The sequence below is a fragment of the Ascaphus truei genome, chromosome 10 (genome assembly GCF_040206685.1).
Source record: "Ascaphus truei isolate aAscTru1 chromosome 10, aAscTru1.hap1, whole genome shotgun sequence".
Taxonomy (NCBI): domain Eukaryota; kingdom Metazoa; phylum Chordata; class Amphibia; order Anura; family Ascaphidae; genus Ascaphus; species Ascaphus truei.
This window is the reverse complement of record NC_134492.1, coordinates 16,278,831-16,293,635: the sequence shown is the minus strand read 5'-3', so window position 1 is coordinate 16,293,635 and position 14,805 is coordinate 16,278,831. Positions and strand designations below refer to the sequence as shown.

Below are 14,805 nucleotides of genomic sequence, written 5' to 3'. Positions count from 1 at the left end.
TGGAAGATCGATGGCACTTTTTCGGCAGCAAAAGGGTTACAATTGGATGTTTCATATTCTTAGTCTGTTCCTGTGATCGTGGGAAATATCTCTGCTAACGGGAACTCCAGATATCCGGCTTTTCGTTACCAGTTTCTTACATTTAGTGCAAGCAAATAAATAATGGTGCTCTGTGTCTATCATGAACTGTACTGTACTGGGTCTATCTTCCCTAACCTCTCCATTGCCAGCACTGGCAGTAGAGGGTATCCTTGGCTGTCGATGGCCAAAGAGGAGTGTGATTTGGAGTTCATAGACCAAAGAGTAACACATTGATGGGATAATATTGTCTTGATATAAGGAAGTCATTCAGATCACCGATGTTCGGAATTAGCTGTCGGAGTGCGTGATCACAGTGAGTGAATGAGGGATGGGACTGTGGTCCACAAATACTCACTTTCAGCACAGACACTGCCACGACTTTTTGAGGCCATTGGGCATGTCAGTGTATGATGCCCCAATGACGGCAAAGTGTCTTACGTTTGATGTGGATCATTAGCTATGGAGGTTTACACAAACTCCGTAAACAGAGTACAGCAACACTTACCTGTTAGGGAGAGTTTTTTTCTACAGTAAAGACTGAGGAAAAAAAGTGACCTGAATTCAGGAATTTTATACATCCCACCCTAATGTGTGCCTCTTAACCCCTTCTCGATTCCTCCTGCTGACCCTCCCAAATCTCAAGCCGACACACATGGGGCATAACAGCTGAAAAATGCCTTAGTACAGCAATCCCACCAGAAGCATATATATGTTTAACTCCTTCAGTGTTCGTACTGTATCTTGCCCCCTGAACATGTCCTGCTCTGTTTTTCGAGTGTTACAAATCATGATGTTCTTCATCTCTAGCTTCTGCGGTTAACATGGTAAGTCACCTCAGACGACACTGGACTGTGGGAAGGCATCCACGTTGACCTCCCAGAAACTTAATATTTAATCTCCTGATATCTCTAGAACGAAACATCCAGTTTTTTAAATTTAAAAAAAACCCCTGAAAGGGTAAGATGAGATCTCAAAGTAAATATAAAAACACACTATGAAAAAAAATGGAAATCAACGGGGACTGCAGTTTTAATACATTGATACCATAGACGTGCAGGATTTAAACATTATCGGTAGCTGTTTTTTTTCAATACCTAAATTGCCTTGAAGTCCGCTTTTAAAGTCCATAAATTAAGATAGGTGATAAAGTACAATCTAGGCGCAAAACGTGTTAGAGTGCTCTGAGGATCCCCAACGTTATATGTTGTTCTTGCTGTGCGCGTATCTTCTGCAGATGTACATTGTAGGCGATCTGATACATCAAATCACATTTCAATTGGAAGAATGTAGGGCGATTGTGTATAAAAGGCTCCTCTGGCAATGATTTTGTTTTCTATATCTTTAGCAGCGACGTTCTGAAGATGAGAGATTTTGAGGTCACGTACCAAAAACTGGCATTTTAATGGTATAATTCCGACTTCAATTGCGAAAGCAAATTGAAATGATTGAGGTTTCAGGATCTACCATCGCGGTCGTCCTCCGTTGGCATAGGCTTGTCAATAAAGCTTAGTTACAGTTTGCCTAGAACCAAGATGGTCCTAAAACAGAATGTGTCCTTACTTCGCCCTTTTCCAAGACGGAGGATGTAATTGGCTGCACTGTAGCCGCCATTTACTCCCAGCCAGAGCCCGAGCAAGGTGTCTGATCCGTGAGCGCCTGGGCCACGGCAGGCTTCCTGCTTTTCTCTTCGCCTGCTAAGTACCTCTGCCTGGAGCCGGATTCTGTTTGCCTCACTCCTACCCTTGGAACCATGACCCTGACTACGCTGCCGCTCCCTGCCCCGGCCTGTGACCTGGACATTTCCTTCGATCAGTACTTGGTCCCAAGGCCGGTGTTCAGTTCCAATATGCTGCCTTAGGCCAGGGCCATGGTCAAAAAGACCGTGCTGAGCCACGCTGAGGGGAAACATCATCCCTATTGAGCACGGCTTTAGATGGCGCTTCCGCAGGCGTGTGGAATTGCAGCCGACAGCACAATTTAATTTTCCCCGCTGAGGGAAGCGCAGGGCCGGTCACGTGACCGCCAAAAGCCAATGGCAGTCCGGGACGTCGGCGCTGTGACGTGGCGTGCTATCCCCGGCTCCCACCCAGCTTCAAGCGTGCATGCTGACGCTCATGCAGGGACACAAAAAAGCTCCTGCTTGAGCAGGAGAGCATGAGCATCAGCGCTGTGAATGTCACCATGTCCGAGGCCTAAGCCCTGCAGGTCGGCATCCTGGTTAAGGATGAGTACCGTCATATAAGGTCTGTTCAGTAAATAATAACTGATCAATTGTTAACCCCTGCTATAGAGACAGATTCCGCAAACCTAAATGAAATGTGTGGGATCTGGTACATGTCATCCAGTCTCTGCAAGTCACAATGCTTCAGATTCAGATCTCCAGCAAAGTACTCGGCCAAGTGTCGCCCTGTACCTTACATCAAATGATCTTTGTTCAGGTTATGGTTCCTATCTTCTGAAGTAGCATGTCATAAAATGTCCAAAGTTAGTACCCACGTTCTAACGTTTCAGGGAGATTTAACCCCTTGTCAGGTGCCAGAAAACAATTTTCGCAGGCGGTTTTCCACTTACAATTGTAATATTAATTTCTGAAATGTTCAAACATGCACCAGATACCCCTCATCTGAACGAAATGTTTAGGGGCTGTGACTGGCCGAACCGCTGGATTTGAGAGGGGCTCGATTGTTAAGATCTTTGGAATCCAGTTCACTATTTTATTTTTGTAAAACAGGAGGTTTTTATCTGTGCCGACTGCCCTTTAAAAACCCATTTCCACCTCGCTGTTTATTTTGCTGGCTCACTGAGTCCAGCTATGACAAAGTAAACAATGGCTCTTAAAGGTGTATTCCCACTTACTAGTCAAACTTTTTTGGGGGGGTTCCCTTTTTAAACTTACATTTTATTGTCATTTTTCATAAACATACAAGGGTGAATTTGGGTTATGAAAATCGAATATGGGTATTGTACAACACATATATCGTACAGATATTCACTCGGGTTATTTGCTGTAGACCAGAACTCTCACCACCATTTTTGGGCTGGGGGTGGTGGGAAAAGGATATCTAGTTCATCCTAATGTCGTACTTGATTGGGACACCTTCTAATAGTCTCTCTCTTTGTTTGAGAGCGAATTATTTAACAGTTATTTTCACAGGGATTTTTAGAGAGAGCCTCAATTGTGACTTTAAACGGTTAAGCTTTATTCAGCGCTGATCACTGCAACTTTGGAATCAGTGCAGCACAACATTCTTCAGTTAGCTGTGCGCCCCCAGCTAGCCTGTTGTGCATGAAGTGATATTTGGCTTGCTTTTCACGTTTTTAATGTGTAAAGATATTCAAGTTATACAAGTATAAACCATACATTCATAGTACATTGCTTTGTAATGCATTGCTTCCTGTCTTAAAAAGATAGCTTAAGTGTTAAGTGGCTGAGTGCTTTGACTTTGACACTGCATGCCACATGTTGAAATGTTCCTAAAACATAGGCAATCTGCAGAGTCCTGGGGTGAAATAGTAGTGCAGACACATTTAGCCAAACCGCAAACCTGGATTTGTAAGTAAGCCGTTTTTAATGGTGATATTTTTATTAGACCAGCAAACGCAGACCTATGTTGGGTTGCAAACATTGTTGCCTTAGCTTTATAAATTGTCAGGAGGGTGTGACATACGTCATGTTGTTTTAATAAGGCGTTATGATGGGTAGAGGAAGCTTTCTGTATGTATTTAATTAATTCAATGATTTGAACCTGGGTTCACAATCTCCTGGTCAGGGAATGAGGCTCTAACTTTGTAAAACGTAAGAAATATATAATGAACATATTTAGACACGAGGCTCAATTCATTGTGCATTTAATGCTAGTATTTTATGATTTGGGGAAGTAATAGGTGGGATTATTTATTTTGGCAATTTAGCATTTTGTGCCTTATTATTTTTTTTGCATTAGTGAAATCTCAAACCTTAGCTCTTGTCTGTGTTGGAGATTATCCTACACTTTAAAGGTGCAATCTTCTTTACTCTTCGCTTTTCCTTTTGAAAGGATTTCCCCCAAAATTCCTACAGCCTCCTAAGTGACCTGTGACCAGTCCATATAAAACCCCTCCAGCCTGACATAGAACAAGATGGCAGGGAAGGAGGTAAAACTTTCATTCCAAATGGAGAGTCACTGCCGCCACTCTGAAGGAAGAACAAATAAAGTGATAGTGCGACATGAAAGGCCTTCTGGGAAATGGAATAGCAAGTGCAGGGTCTCCCCGATCAAGCAGGCGCCCTTAAAACTACTAACGTTTAGCAGTCTGTAAATTTTGAGATGTTTGTAAAGTATTGAGGGTCTTCGCTGTAAAGCTGTCATATTATTTAAAATTCGGTTTGGGGGCCGTGTTGGTAGGGTTACCAGATGGCTTCTCAAAAAATACTGGACACAATGGTGAAAGGTGCGACACGCATGCTGGAGACACACACATACACAACCCTCTCTGCTCTATGTTGTTTCCTCCTCCCCTTGGCTTCAGGCTCTTGACACCTCCTCCTGATTGGCTGTATTACACAGCAGCAGCCAATTAGGATGGAGGAAGCTGCCCAGCCCCCAAGCAACAGTCCTGCTTTCTCCCTGCTCAGGGAAATCAGGCAGCCCCCAAAGCCGATCAGGTCACTAAGTCCAGAAATGTAATGCCAGACACATACATATCCAGAGAGGTAATACCGGTATACACATACTTGTCCAGTATTACCTCTGTTTTACTGGACAGTGTGCCCAAATACAGGACAGTCCAGTTCAATACTGGACACCTGGCAACCCTAAGCGTTGCGCAAAGACGGAGTAGTAAATTATTGACGTGTGTGTGTGTGTGTGTGTGTGTGTGTGTGTGTGTATGTTTACATGCGCACTGTAAACGCTCGTGTTTTATTAAAGCCAAAAATAATGTCTTCAGACCCCTTCCAATACATATTTCAGAATTGAAATGTAGGTTAATTTTCCTATTAAATGTGGAAAGACTATACTTTAAAATCAATTCCACCTGTCTCCTTTTTGTATTTGTACAATCACAGCACTTTGTTCCAGTTAGCTACATAGTCTTTGAGATGGAGTAGCTCAGTGAGTAAAGACGCTGATTGACACCGAGTTTGGATCAGCGGAACCTGGTTCAATTCCTGGTGTCAGCTCCTTGTGACCTTGGGCACTTTATCTCCTTGTTTAAATCTATGTAATCCCATGGGGCAGGGACCTGTGCCTGCAAAATGTCTCTGTAAAGTGCTACGTAAAACTAGCAGCGCTATTATTATTGCTTCTCTGGTACTGAAGCCGTTCGATCCAGTAAAGATCCAGACTTGCCTCCTTACCCAGCAATTTGATGAGTGAACCACAACATATCTGGCATCCAATATTTACAGTATCGACCCATTATATATTCTGTTCCTCTAATATCTGTGTGGTTTCTTTTTTAGCTTTAAATGTTTCTTTTTTTTTGGTTTGTTTTTGGGTACCTGCACTATATATAAATAACGTTATATAACTTACATATCAGTTCTGTGAGAAAATACTCTAAAGCAGAGGGGGGGGGGGGGGCTCCAGTTCTCAAGGGTCACCAACAGATCAGGTTTTCAGAATATCCCTGCTTCAGCACAGGTGGCCAGTCATTGACTGAGCCACTGATTGAGCCACCTGTGCTGAAGCAGGGATATCTGGAAAATCTGACTCTTCTCCTCGGTTCCAATTTTGTTTAATAATATAATAACTGTTTTACCGCATGTTTTGGGAAAATTTTGCAAATTGATAGCAATATTTACCTTTAATGACTAGGCCAGGACTATTCTCCTCCCTCCCCCCCCCCCCAACATTGTGCAAGAATTTGTAACATCTATATCTACATTTATATCATGTATATCTATATCATGCATTTCTACATTACCTGAACTTACAAGTGAGTTTCGGTGTGAAAAATTGCACTTAGCTTCCCAAGCAACCACTATTAAATTAGCAGGAGCAGAGCGCCCAAGGGCCACATCAAGGTCCTTCACAGGACACATCTGGGGCCACAGTTGAAGAGCCACGATTTAGGCCCTCGAATCCCATAGAAAGTAGCTTTGTTAAATAGGACCTCTTTACATTTATGGGAAGTTGAGCACAATTTGTAAACCTGCTGGACCAGTTTAAACAGAACAGCTGGGTGTGCCAACAGCTGGGAAATGGGATGAATTGTAGAGGTGCTGTTCTGAACCGGAAGGATATGTTTCTTTCCTTTCTCACTAGATTTAATTGATTGTAGAAGCCACTAATGAAATTATGCAATTGCCACGAATCTTCAGAGCCCGACATCTCAAACATAGCAGTTTATTGAATAAGCCACCTAGTGTCTGGACAATTAAGTGCAATAGCGCTGCTTTCAGAACGAGCACAAGGACGTTTGTCCATACGTTTGTCCTCTTATCTCGCATGACATACATTCCAGTAAGCGTATCCATGCACACTTGCCTATCCAGCCATGTGACCGTGAATCCACCTATGATTGCAATTTTTAGGATAGGAGGGAGTAGCCAGATTTCTCAGGTTCTCTATCTAATGAGATCCTGGTCAGATCATAGCACTTGATTCAAGCCACCAGTACACAGTCTTGGTTTCCTTGCCTGCTTTCTTCTAGAGTACAGAAGGCTTAAGATTAATTGATGTGGAAGGAGAACTGAGGGACTGAAAAGCTGTAAGAAAAGTGTGTACAGAAAAGAGGGATGAGAGTTAACCTACAGAGAGAGGAGATTTTGTTATATAAAAGAATTATTGCGATTTGTATTCATGAGGGATAGAAGAGGCGGTGCACTGCAAAAAGACGGCAATGAAGCTGGACTATAAGGTGTGAAATTATTATTTATTTATTTTTTTGAAAATACAAAAAAATTGTATTGTTCCAGCAGTCATCTCTGACGCATTTCGTACCACAATGGTACTTTATCTGTGTGTGTGTGTGTGTGTATACAGGGCTGCCAGCAGCATTCCTGGGGTCCCGGACTAGTCTCCACTGGGGCTCCGGGTTGTTGAGCACCACTTCCTCCTCTCTGTAACCTCTCTCGCTACCCCCTCTCGCACTGCCTCTGCTGCTGGGCCCGAGACATCACACAGCAGATGCTAATGCCAATTATAGACTATGGGGACATAGTATATGGCATAAAACCCCAAACTCACCTTGGCAAATGAGACACCCTCTACAACTCCATATGCCACTTTGTCCTCCAATGCAACTACAATACACATCACTGTGAAATGCTCAAATAACTAGCTTGGCTATCACTTGAGTCTAGGTGCAAAGTTCATCTTTCCTGTCTCGCCTTCAAATACTTTCTGGGCAAGCTACCTGCCTATCTGAACACGCTTCTCACCCCTACCACACGCAGCACTTATCATCTGACATCTGATCCCAAAAGACTGTTCATAGTCCCAAGGTTCGATAAAGTATCCAGCCGCTCCTCCTTCTCTTATCGTGCACCCCACAACTGGATCAATCTACCTGAGACTCTCACAGCCACCGGTCTAAGTTCTTTCAAAACTAAAGCTGTCTCACATTTTAATCTGGTCTGTAACTGTTTCACCTATAACATATATTATCATTAACTGTTCATGCAATGTCTTTTTATACATAATGTATAACCTCTGTTCATTTAATGTAACTATATATTTGTAATCATAACTCTGTGCCCAGGACATACGTGAAAACGAGAGGTAACTCACAATGTATTACTTCCTGGTAAAACATTTTTATAAATAAAATATACCTGCACTCCCCCACCCCGCTACCCCCCTCCCTGTTGATATATGTATTGATAGGTTTCAAATGCGAGAATGCTGTAGAAACGGAGCAGAGCGGGGATGGCCTTCAGCAGAGTATAAGGGATGGGAAGGGGTGTAACGGGAAATTAAAGTTGAGATGTGAGGGAGATAGAATAATGTTGAGCCTTGATGGAGAACAGCAGAATTTTCTTGTTAATGGAGTTTGGTGGGGAGCCATTGATTGGATTTCAGGAGACGAGGGGTAGAGACTTAGGCCGTGCTTATAGTGACGCGACGTCGCCCGAAAAAAAATGCATTGCCGCCGCCGACAGCGACGGAGCGAAAACTGGTAGCCGGCAAAATTTGATTTTTCAAGGGCTGTCGTGTCACGTGGCGGCCCTTGAACCAATCAAATTGCCGGAAACCCGTCGTGTCGCCGTTGACGGCACTATATAGGCACGGCCTTAGGCTAAGGCCCCGTTGCACGCGTCCGCACGGCTGTCTTGCTTGCCGGCGGCGCGTGCAACTCACTGCACCGCGATCTGCGGTCTGCAGGAAACTTTTTTTGGAGCGGGGGGGCGAGACCAAACGGGTCGGGTGGGCGGGGCCATGACGAGGGGGGCGCGGCCATGACGTGTGTCCGTGTGCTGGAGTGGAATATAAAATTGACATACAGTATCTCCACAGTTTAATCGGGTGCTGTAAAGTCCCCTCTCTCTCCCCCCTCAGTTTGCCCTGAAGCCGGGCCCCGTCCCCCCGGCCCTGCATGTAAATGAGTGTGAGGACAGGCAAGTGTCCCGCTCCCCGCAGCCTCCGTGCTCCCCGAAGCCTCCCCTCCTCTCCTCATTGCCAGGGGTTCTCCCATCGCGTGCATCACTGCAGACTATGAGGAGAGAGTCTGAGGGAGGGACTAGGGGGCTCCCTTGGTGCTGCAGCTGCTTTCCCTCTCCTCCCCGCTCTCCGAAGCCTCCCCTCCTCATTGGCTCACAGCCACACCACGTGACGCGTCGCCGCTTTGGATTACAATTCTCTTGTATCCCCTGGCGGCTGACGCGTCACAGCGTGTAGTGCGCCGTGCAGGGAGGAGGGACTGGGACCGGCTCGGAAGGGCACCATCACATGGTGAGTAGCGCTCACGCGGCCGCCCTCCCCGCCAGACGCAGCGGTTTCCAGCCCTTAGAAGGGAGTGAGAACTCCATGGAGTTGCGAGGCAGGAAGGCCAGAGAGAAAAAGATAATGGGGACATGCAAGAGAGCTTAGAGCAACAGAGGAAAGAGCAGATTCTGATAATGTTGCAGAGGAAAATTCTGTTAACTTTAGCACCGAGTGAATGTGAGAGAAGGAGTTGGGCCCTGTTTAGGTGGGATTATGATGAGCTTTGTTTTAGACATACAGTATTAAGTTTCAGGTGACAGAGCCATTTAAGAGTTGGCCGTTCCAACACTCTCCTTACTGCTTACTTTTCTCATAGAAGCGCATACTCCGATGCCCGAAGTGTCAAAGCTAAACCCATGCTGAGCAATTTCCCCTCCCCCCTCGCGCGCACACACACACACACACACACACACACACACACACACACACACACACACACACACACACACACACACACACACACACACACACACACACACACACACACTATTCCTTGTGTCTCCACTCCCCATCTTGTAAGCTTGTAATTGGGTAATCATGAATGTGCTACACGTAAACACATCGTACCTTCACAAGCAGGATTCATTTAAATCGTTACCATCTTCTGTGCTTGCGTTGCTGCAACACAAAGCTAGCCGTGCACTGTACGTAATTTCAGTAAAGAGGAACATGAAAATTATTTGGAGCAATAGTACGCCGGTATTTCTCTGTTGTTTTTAAGATGCACTGCTAAGTAATTGTTTCTCTCTCATTAAAGTTGCAGACATTCAATACTGCTGCCCCGTGTAAAACTATCCAGGACCTCGCCAGCGGTGTCACCATGGCCCAGATACTTCACGAGATGTAAGTTGCATCTTTAATTCAATGCATTTCTCTGGGAACCTGTTGGGAAGAACATTGCTGGAATAGAAAGACTTGGAGGCCTATTTCCGTAGCTCCGGGGTTCTTCTTGGCAAACTGCACGGTTTGGCATGCACAGAAGTAGCGGAATGAAATGTGAGGGGAAAAAACAATTCTCTATTGCAAACCGCTTCTTCTAAACCGGTCCTAAAAAAGTGATAAACCGCCCGGTTTAATAGCCAAACCGCCCGGATTGTATGTGCTTTAGAAGCGGAATGACTAGAGGTGGCGCTAACTCCATCCCCGGCCTGACAGTAAAAAACAAAAAAAAAAAGTGAACCGCTTTTTTGACAAACCGATGGGATTGGCAGAGCCAGAGTGAAACCGTTTCTAAGAACACGTATGACATGGGTTGGACATGCGAGGAGGGTTTACAGAATAGCAAAGCCTGCCCATCCGCTTCTGAAGGGCACTACTAGACTAGGCCCCATAGTGAGATGTTTTGATGTGAAACTTCTTAGCTGGCGGTGGCTCATTAGAAAATCTCATAGGGTAAAATGAGTTGAGTTGTGACACATTGTGAAACGGAAGTAGCATACTGCGCATGGGCAGAGTTTGGATGCAGAAGTGGCCACTAGTTGTAGTGGACACAGATATATCTATATCTCTATCACACTCACTCTCACTCTGTCACACTCACACACACTGACAAGAAACCTCAGAATGCCTTATACCTCCTCCTTTCAGTGTGTGTGGCTGTATACACATGTACAGCATGGTACCGTTCATTTAATTAAACACTTTACACATTACTACTGGGGAAAAAAAAAGCATCACAGAAGTCTTTCATTTTATGGAGAAAAAAAACACAGATAACAATTTCTGTCACAACGCTAAGGCTAAGGCCCCGCTGCCTCAGACCACGCGCCCGCACTGCAGACAGGCGGCGCGTGGAGAATCACTTGGGGCTTTTTCCGAAGGGACCGTTTTTGCGAGCGGGTGGGGGGGGAGGGGCGTGGCCAAAACGGGTGGGGGGCGCGGCCATGATGTGGGGGGGGGGGGGGGGGGGCGGCCATGACGTGAGAGGGCGGGACCGTCCGTCAGCCGTTCAGCCCCTCAGACCCTCAACCGCTGAGCCCCTCAACTCCTCACACACAGACAGGCACTCACGCACTCAGGCACACACACAGCCGAACGCACAAAACAGACACACAAGCAGCTCTCCCCTCCTCCCCATTGGCTGACTCGCGTACCACGTGACACGTCAGCGCTGAAAAGCACAATCCGGTTGTAGCTCCAGCAGGCTGACGCGTCACAGTACGTAGTCAGCCCTGCCGGACGGAGGCAGCGGGGGCAAGGACCATTCGATTTAAGGGTCTGGTGGCTCGCGGCCGCGCGCGCCACCGGCCGCAGCGGGTTTGCAGCCTAAGAAGTTTCACTTCCAGGGTGTGTGCTCGGCACACACAGCCATTTCCCCCCCCCCAGTAGAGTGGTGATCAGGGTTGTGTTATCTGCCAGGCAGCGAGGGCCTTTGAAGTTTGGCATTGGTGAAGCCGACAATAAGGAACATACAGAAGTCTCGTTCTGGGAGTACTGCTAAAGCACAGAAATATATCATGACTAAGTTGTCTAACCATCAAGACATCTTCCAATTAAGTCATTATTGAGATGCTAAAATATTAACTACGAGACAGGTAGGCTGCTTAAACCATGCCTACAAAATCATACACGCACACAGCAGGAGAAATGCAAAGGTGCGGTGGCTCATACTGATGGAGTCTTTTCATTTTAGGGAGAACGGATATTTACGCTTCGCCATAAAATGTCTGACTCATAAAGGGTCCAATAGTGTGTTGTGTGGAAGGTGGTGTGTGAGAGTGAAAGACATGCAGGTTTAGGGCAGAATAACTAGCATGGCTGCTGCCAAACTCATAACTATAAACCCACATTTTATTAGTCCAAACAAAATCACACTACTATTATATGCTATCGCTGTAAACATGTTTTATTCACTGTTTAGCAATTTCATCAGTGACATTTTTTTTTAATCTTATGAACTTCTATCATAATTGTCTTGCCTTTTGAAATAAGGGACATAGCTCTGCTCAGTACCCCTAATAATAATTCCACGTATTAAAGGAGAAAAGGGGCGATGGATATTATGATCGTTTGTTGGGGATAAAAGGGGGTGAGCAGTTAAGTACCTGCCGACCTTACTTTTTTCTTTAATCTTTACTTTGCTATGCATCTGCTACTGCAGGGGTGCTCAACTCCAGTCCTCAAGCTCCACCCCCCCCCAACAGGTCAGGTTTTCAGGATATCCCAGCTTCATCACAGGTGGCTCAATGAGAGGCTCAGTCAAAGACCAAGCATCTGATTTTGAGCCACCTGTGCTGAATCAGAGACTGACTGAGCCACCTGTGCTGAAGGAGGGATATCCTGAAAACCTGACCTGTTGGAGGGACTTGAGGACTGGAGTTGAGCACCCCTGAGCTACTGGTATTGTTCCAAAGCCCTCAAACCTTCTCCTCATCTTGCATTGCTGTTCAAGTGGTGACATGGTGAGTCTTCAAATGCTGTGTCAGTGGCAGGGTCGGTGTCCACAAAGTTACCAGTTCTAGCTTTTATTTCACATTTAATTTTCTTTTTGTGCCCTAATGTATTCATATAAATAAAGCTCTGCTCTCTTTCTTTTATAGAGATTCTGCTTGGTTTGATGATGTCTGGCTAACTCGCATTAAATATGATGTGGGTGACAATAGGAGGATAAAGGTATTGATATTTTTATTTCACATTAGTGCACCAGGGCAGGTTATGAATCACAGTTTGCCGTCGGCAAGACTGGAGCAGTACTGGTATGAAAAAATGAATCACAATAATCAAAGTCCCCACACTTTCATTAAGGTGTCTCATCTTTTTGCAGCAGGCTTAAAAACAACATAGAACATAAAACACAGACAGAGCTCAGTGCACATCCAGTGAAACTCATACACGGTACAATGCCTAAATATATATGTATAAATATCTATTAAATAAAAAATATATTTATACATATATATTTAGGCAGTGTACCGTGTATGAGTTTCACTGGATGTGCACTGAGCTCTGTCTGTGTTTTATGTTCTGTCTCTGGTTTTAAATATATATTGCCATGCTCAGTAGCACTCCTCTGTGACACTCATATGCTTATATATATGTTGTGGTTATTTTGGGGGTTCAATAGGAGCTTGTTAGGTGTCCAGTATGTATTAAAAACAACATATCCTACAAAAATAGAAGACATTATTCATGTGGACAAAATAAACGCGTGTGTGCGTGTGTGCGTGTGTGCGTGTGTGCGTGTGTGCGTGTGTGCGTGTGTGTGTGTGTGCGCACATATTTTTAACATTTAAAAAAAAAATTCTTTTAGAACTATTTAAAGTTAAACTCACAATCCCAACAGAGACCTACCGTATATGAGTGTATAATGCAGGGGTAGCCACCTCCAGGAGGTACTGTCAGGTTTTCAGGATATCCATGCTTCAGCACAGGTGGCTCCATTGAAGACTGTACCACCTGTGCTGAAGCAGGGATATCCTGAAAACCTGACCTGTTGGTAGCCCTTGAGTACTAGAGTTGGTTACCCCCGTTACAATGTGTTCGTATCTTGGTCCGTGAACATTTCCTGCCCCCCAAAAAATAATACATGATGGTGTTAAAATAATAGTTTTCTTAATCTTTAACGATGGTAACCTGCACCCTACCCTGGCATTCATTTTGACCTCCCAGACACTTCATATTGCATCTGCCCATATCTCCTGAACGAAGGATCAGATTTTGAAAATAAAAGCATCCCCTGAAAGGGCAAAAGGCGATCTTCTAAATGAAATATTGTAAAAATGATGCAACAAAAAGGGGCGATCAGCACGCTGCTTTTAAGGGAGAGCAATAAATTAGAACAATATTTCTGCCGCTAAGCAAAATGCTTCTTGTTAATAAAATGCAAAAATCACATGCGATTGTAACATCTTATTTCTGTATTTAGGTTAACAATCTGAAGAAGATTCTACAAGGAATTATCGATTATTACCATGAGGTATGAAAAATACGGTGTCTGAAAAAGTGTCGTCCTTTTTTTTTTTTGTTTAACCAAATATGTTCCATAATACATAGAAAGATAACCAATTGGGCTTCGTTTCTCCTGTTTCATATGTAGTGTTATATTGAGTAAGAATCCTGCAAGATGTTCATTAAAAATGCACTGCAGGATCGTGTTATGTTTCTGCCTGATAATTATTACCAAAAAAATCACCGTAAGAAAGTACGGTAATACATTTCTGCCGGCGTTTTAACCATTATGATGTTGTCATTTAACCGTAGAAGACAAAACCACAAGACCTTAAGTTTGTCGTATTTCCAATGTCTCAGTTCCTAGGCCAGCAGATTTCGGAACTCCTCCTTCCTGATCTAAACCGAATCGCAGAACATTCTGACCCGACAGAGATGGGCAGGTTACTCCAGTTTATTTTAGGGTGTGCCGTTCACTGTGAAAAAAAACAAGGTACAGTATGAAAGAGACTGGTAGGGTTCATAGCTGCTGACCTATAGTGTGTCCCACTTCAGTGGAAGTAGTTTTGAAACACTTATTTCAGTGTAAACAATGTCTGGGATCTATTGTGATGCTATGGGGTGAAATGATTCTGTTGTTGCATAGACCAGGGGTGACCAACTACAGGCCTCAAGGGCCACCAACAGGTCAGGTTTTCAGGATATCCCTGCTTCAGCACAGGTGGCTCAGTCATTAACTTGAGGCCTGGAGTTAGCCACTCCTGGACTAGGCTTTATTTGTTACTTATACACACACTAATTGTTTTCATCGGTCTATGAATTTTTGGAATAATATTCGCGTAAACGTATTCTTGTTTATCGCTATATTAAAATGTTGTACACAATGACTACCCTTTTGAATAGTATTCTGAACACCATCTTGCTATGA

The 14,805-nt window shown here is 44.5% G+C and overlaps 1 protein-coding gene across 1 annotated transcript in view; it reads left to right on the top strand.

The window, feature by feature from the left end:
- The window catches only part of HOOK1 (hook microtubule tethering protein 1), a 41,526-nt gene that overhangs the window by 1,249 nt on the left and 25,472 nt on the right, over positions 1-14,805 (top strand). Inside the window, exons 2-5 of the mRNA XM_075616004.1 lie at positions 9,748-9,833; positions 12,530-12,602; positions 13,855-13,905; positions 14,238-14,370. Of these exons, the coding sequence (XP_075472119.1) occupies positions 9,748-9,833; positions 12,530-12,602; positions 13,855-13,905; positions 14,238-14,370 (343 nt within the window). The remainder of the gene's footprint in view (positions 1-9,747; positions 9,834-12,529; positions 12,603-13,854; positions 13,906-14,237; positions 14,371-14,805) is intronic.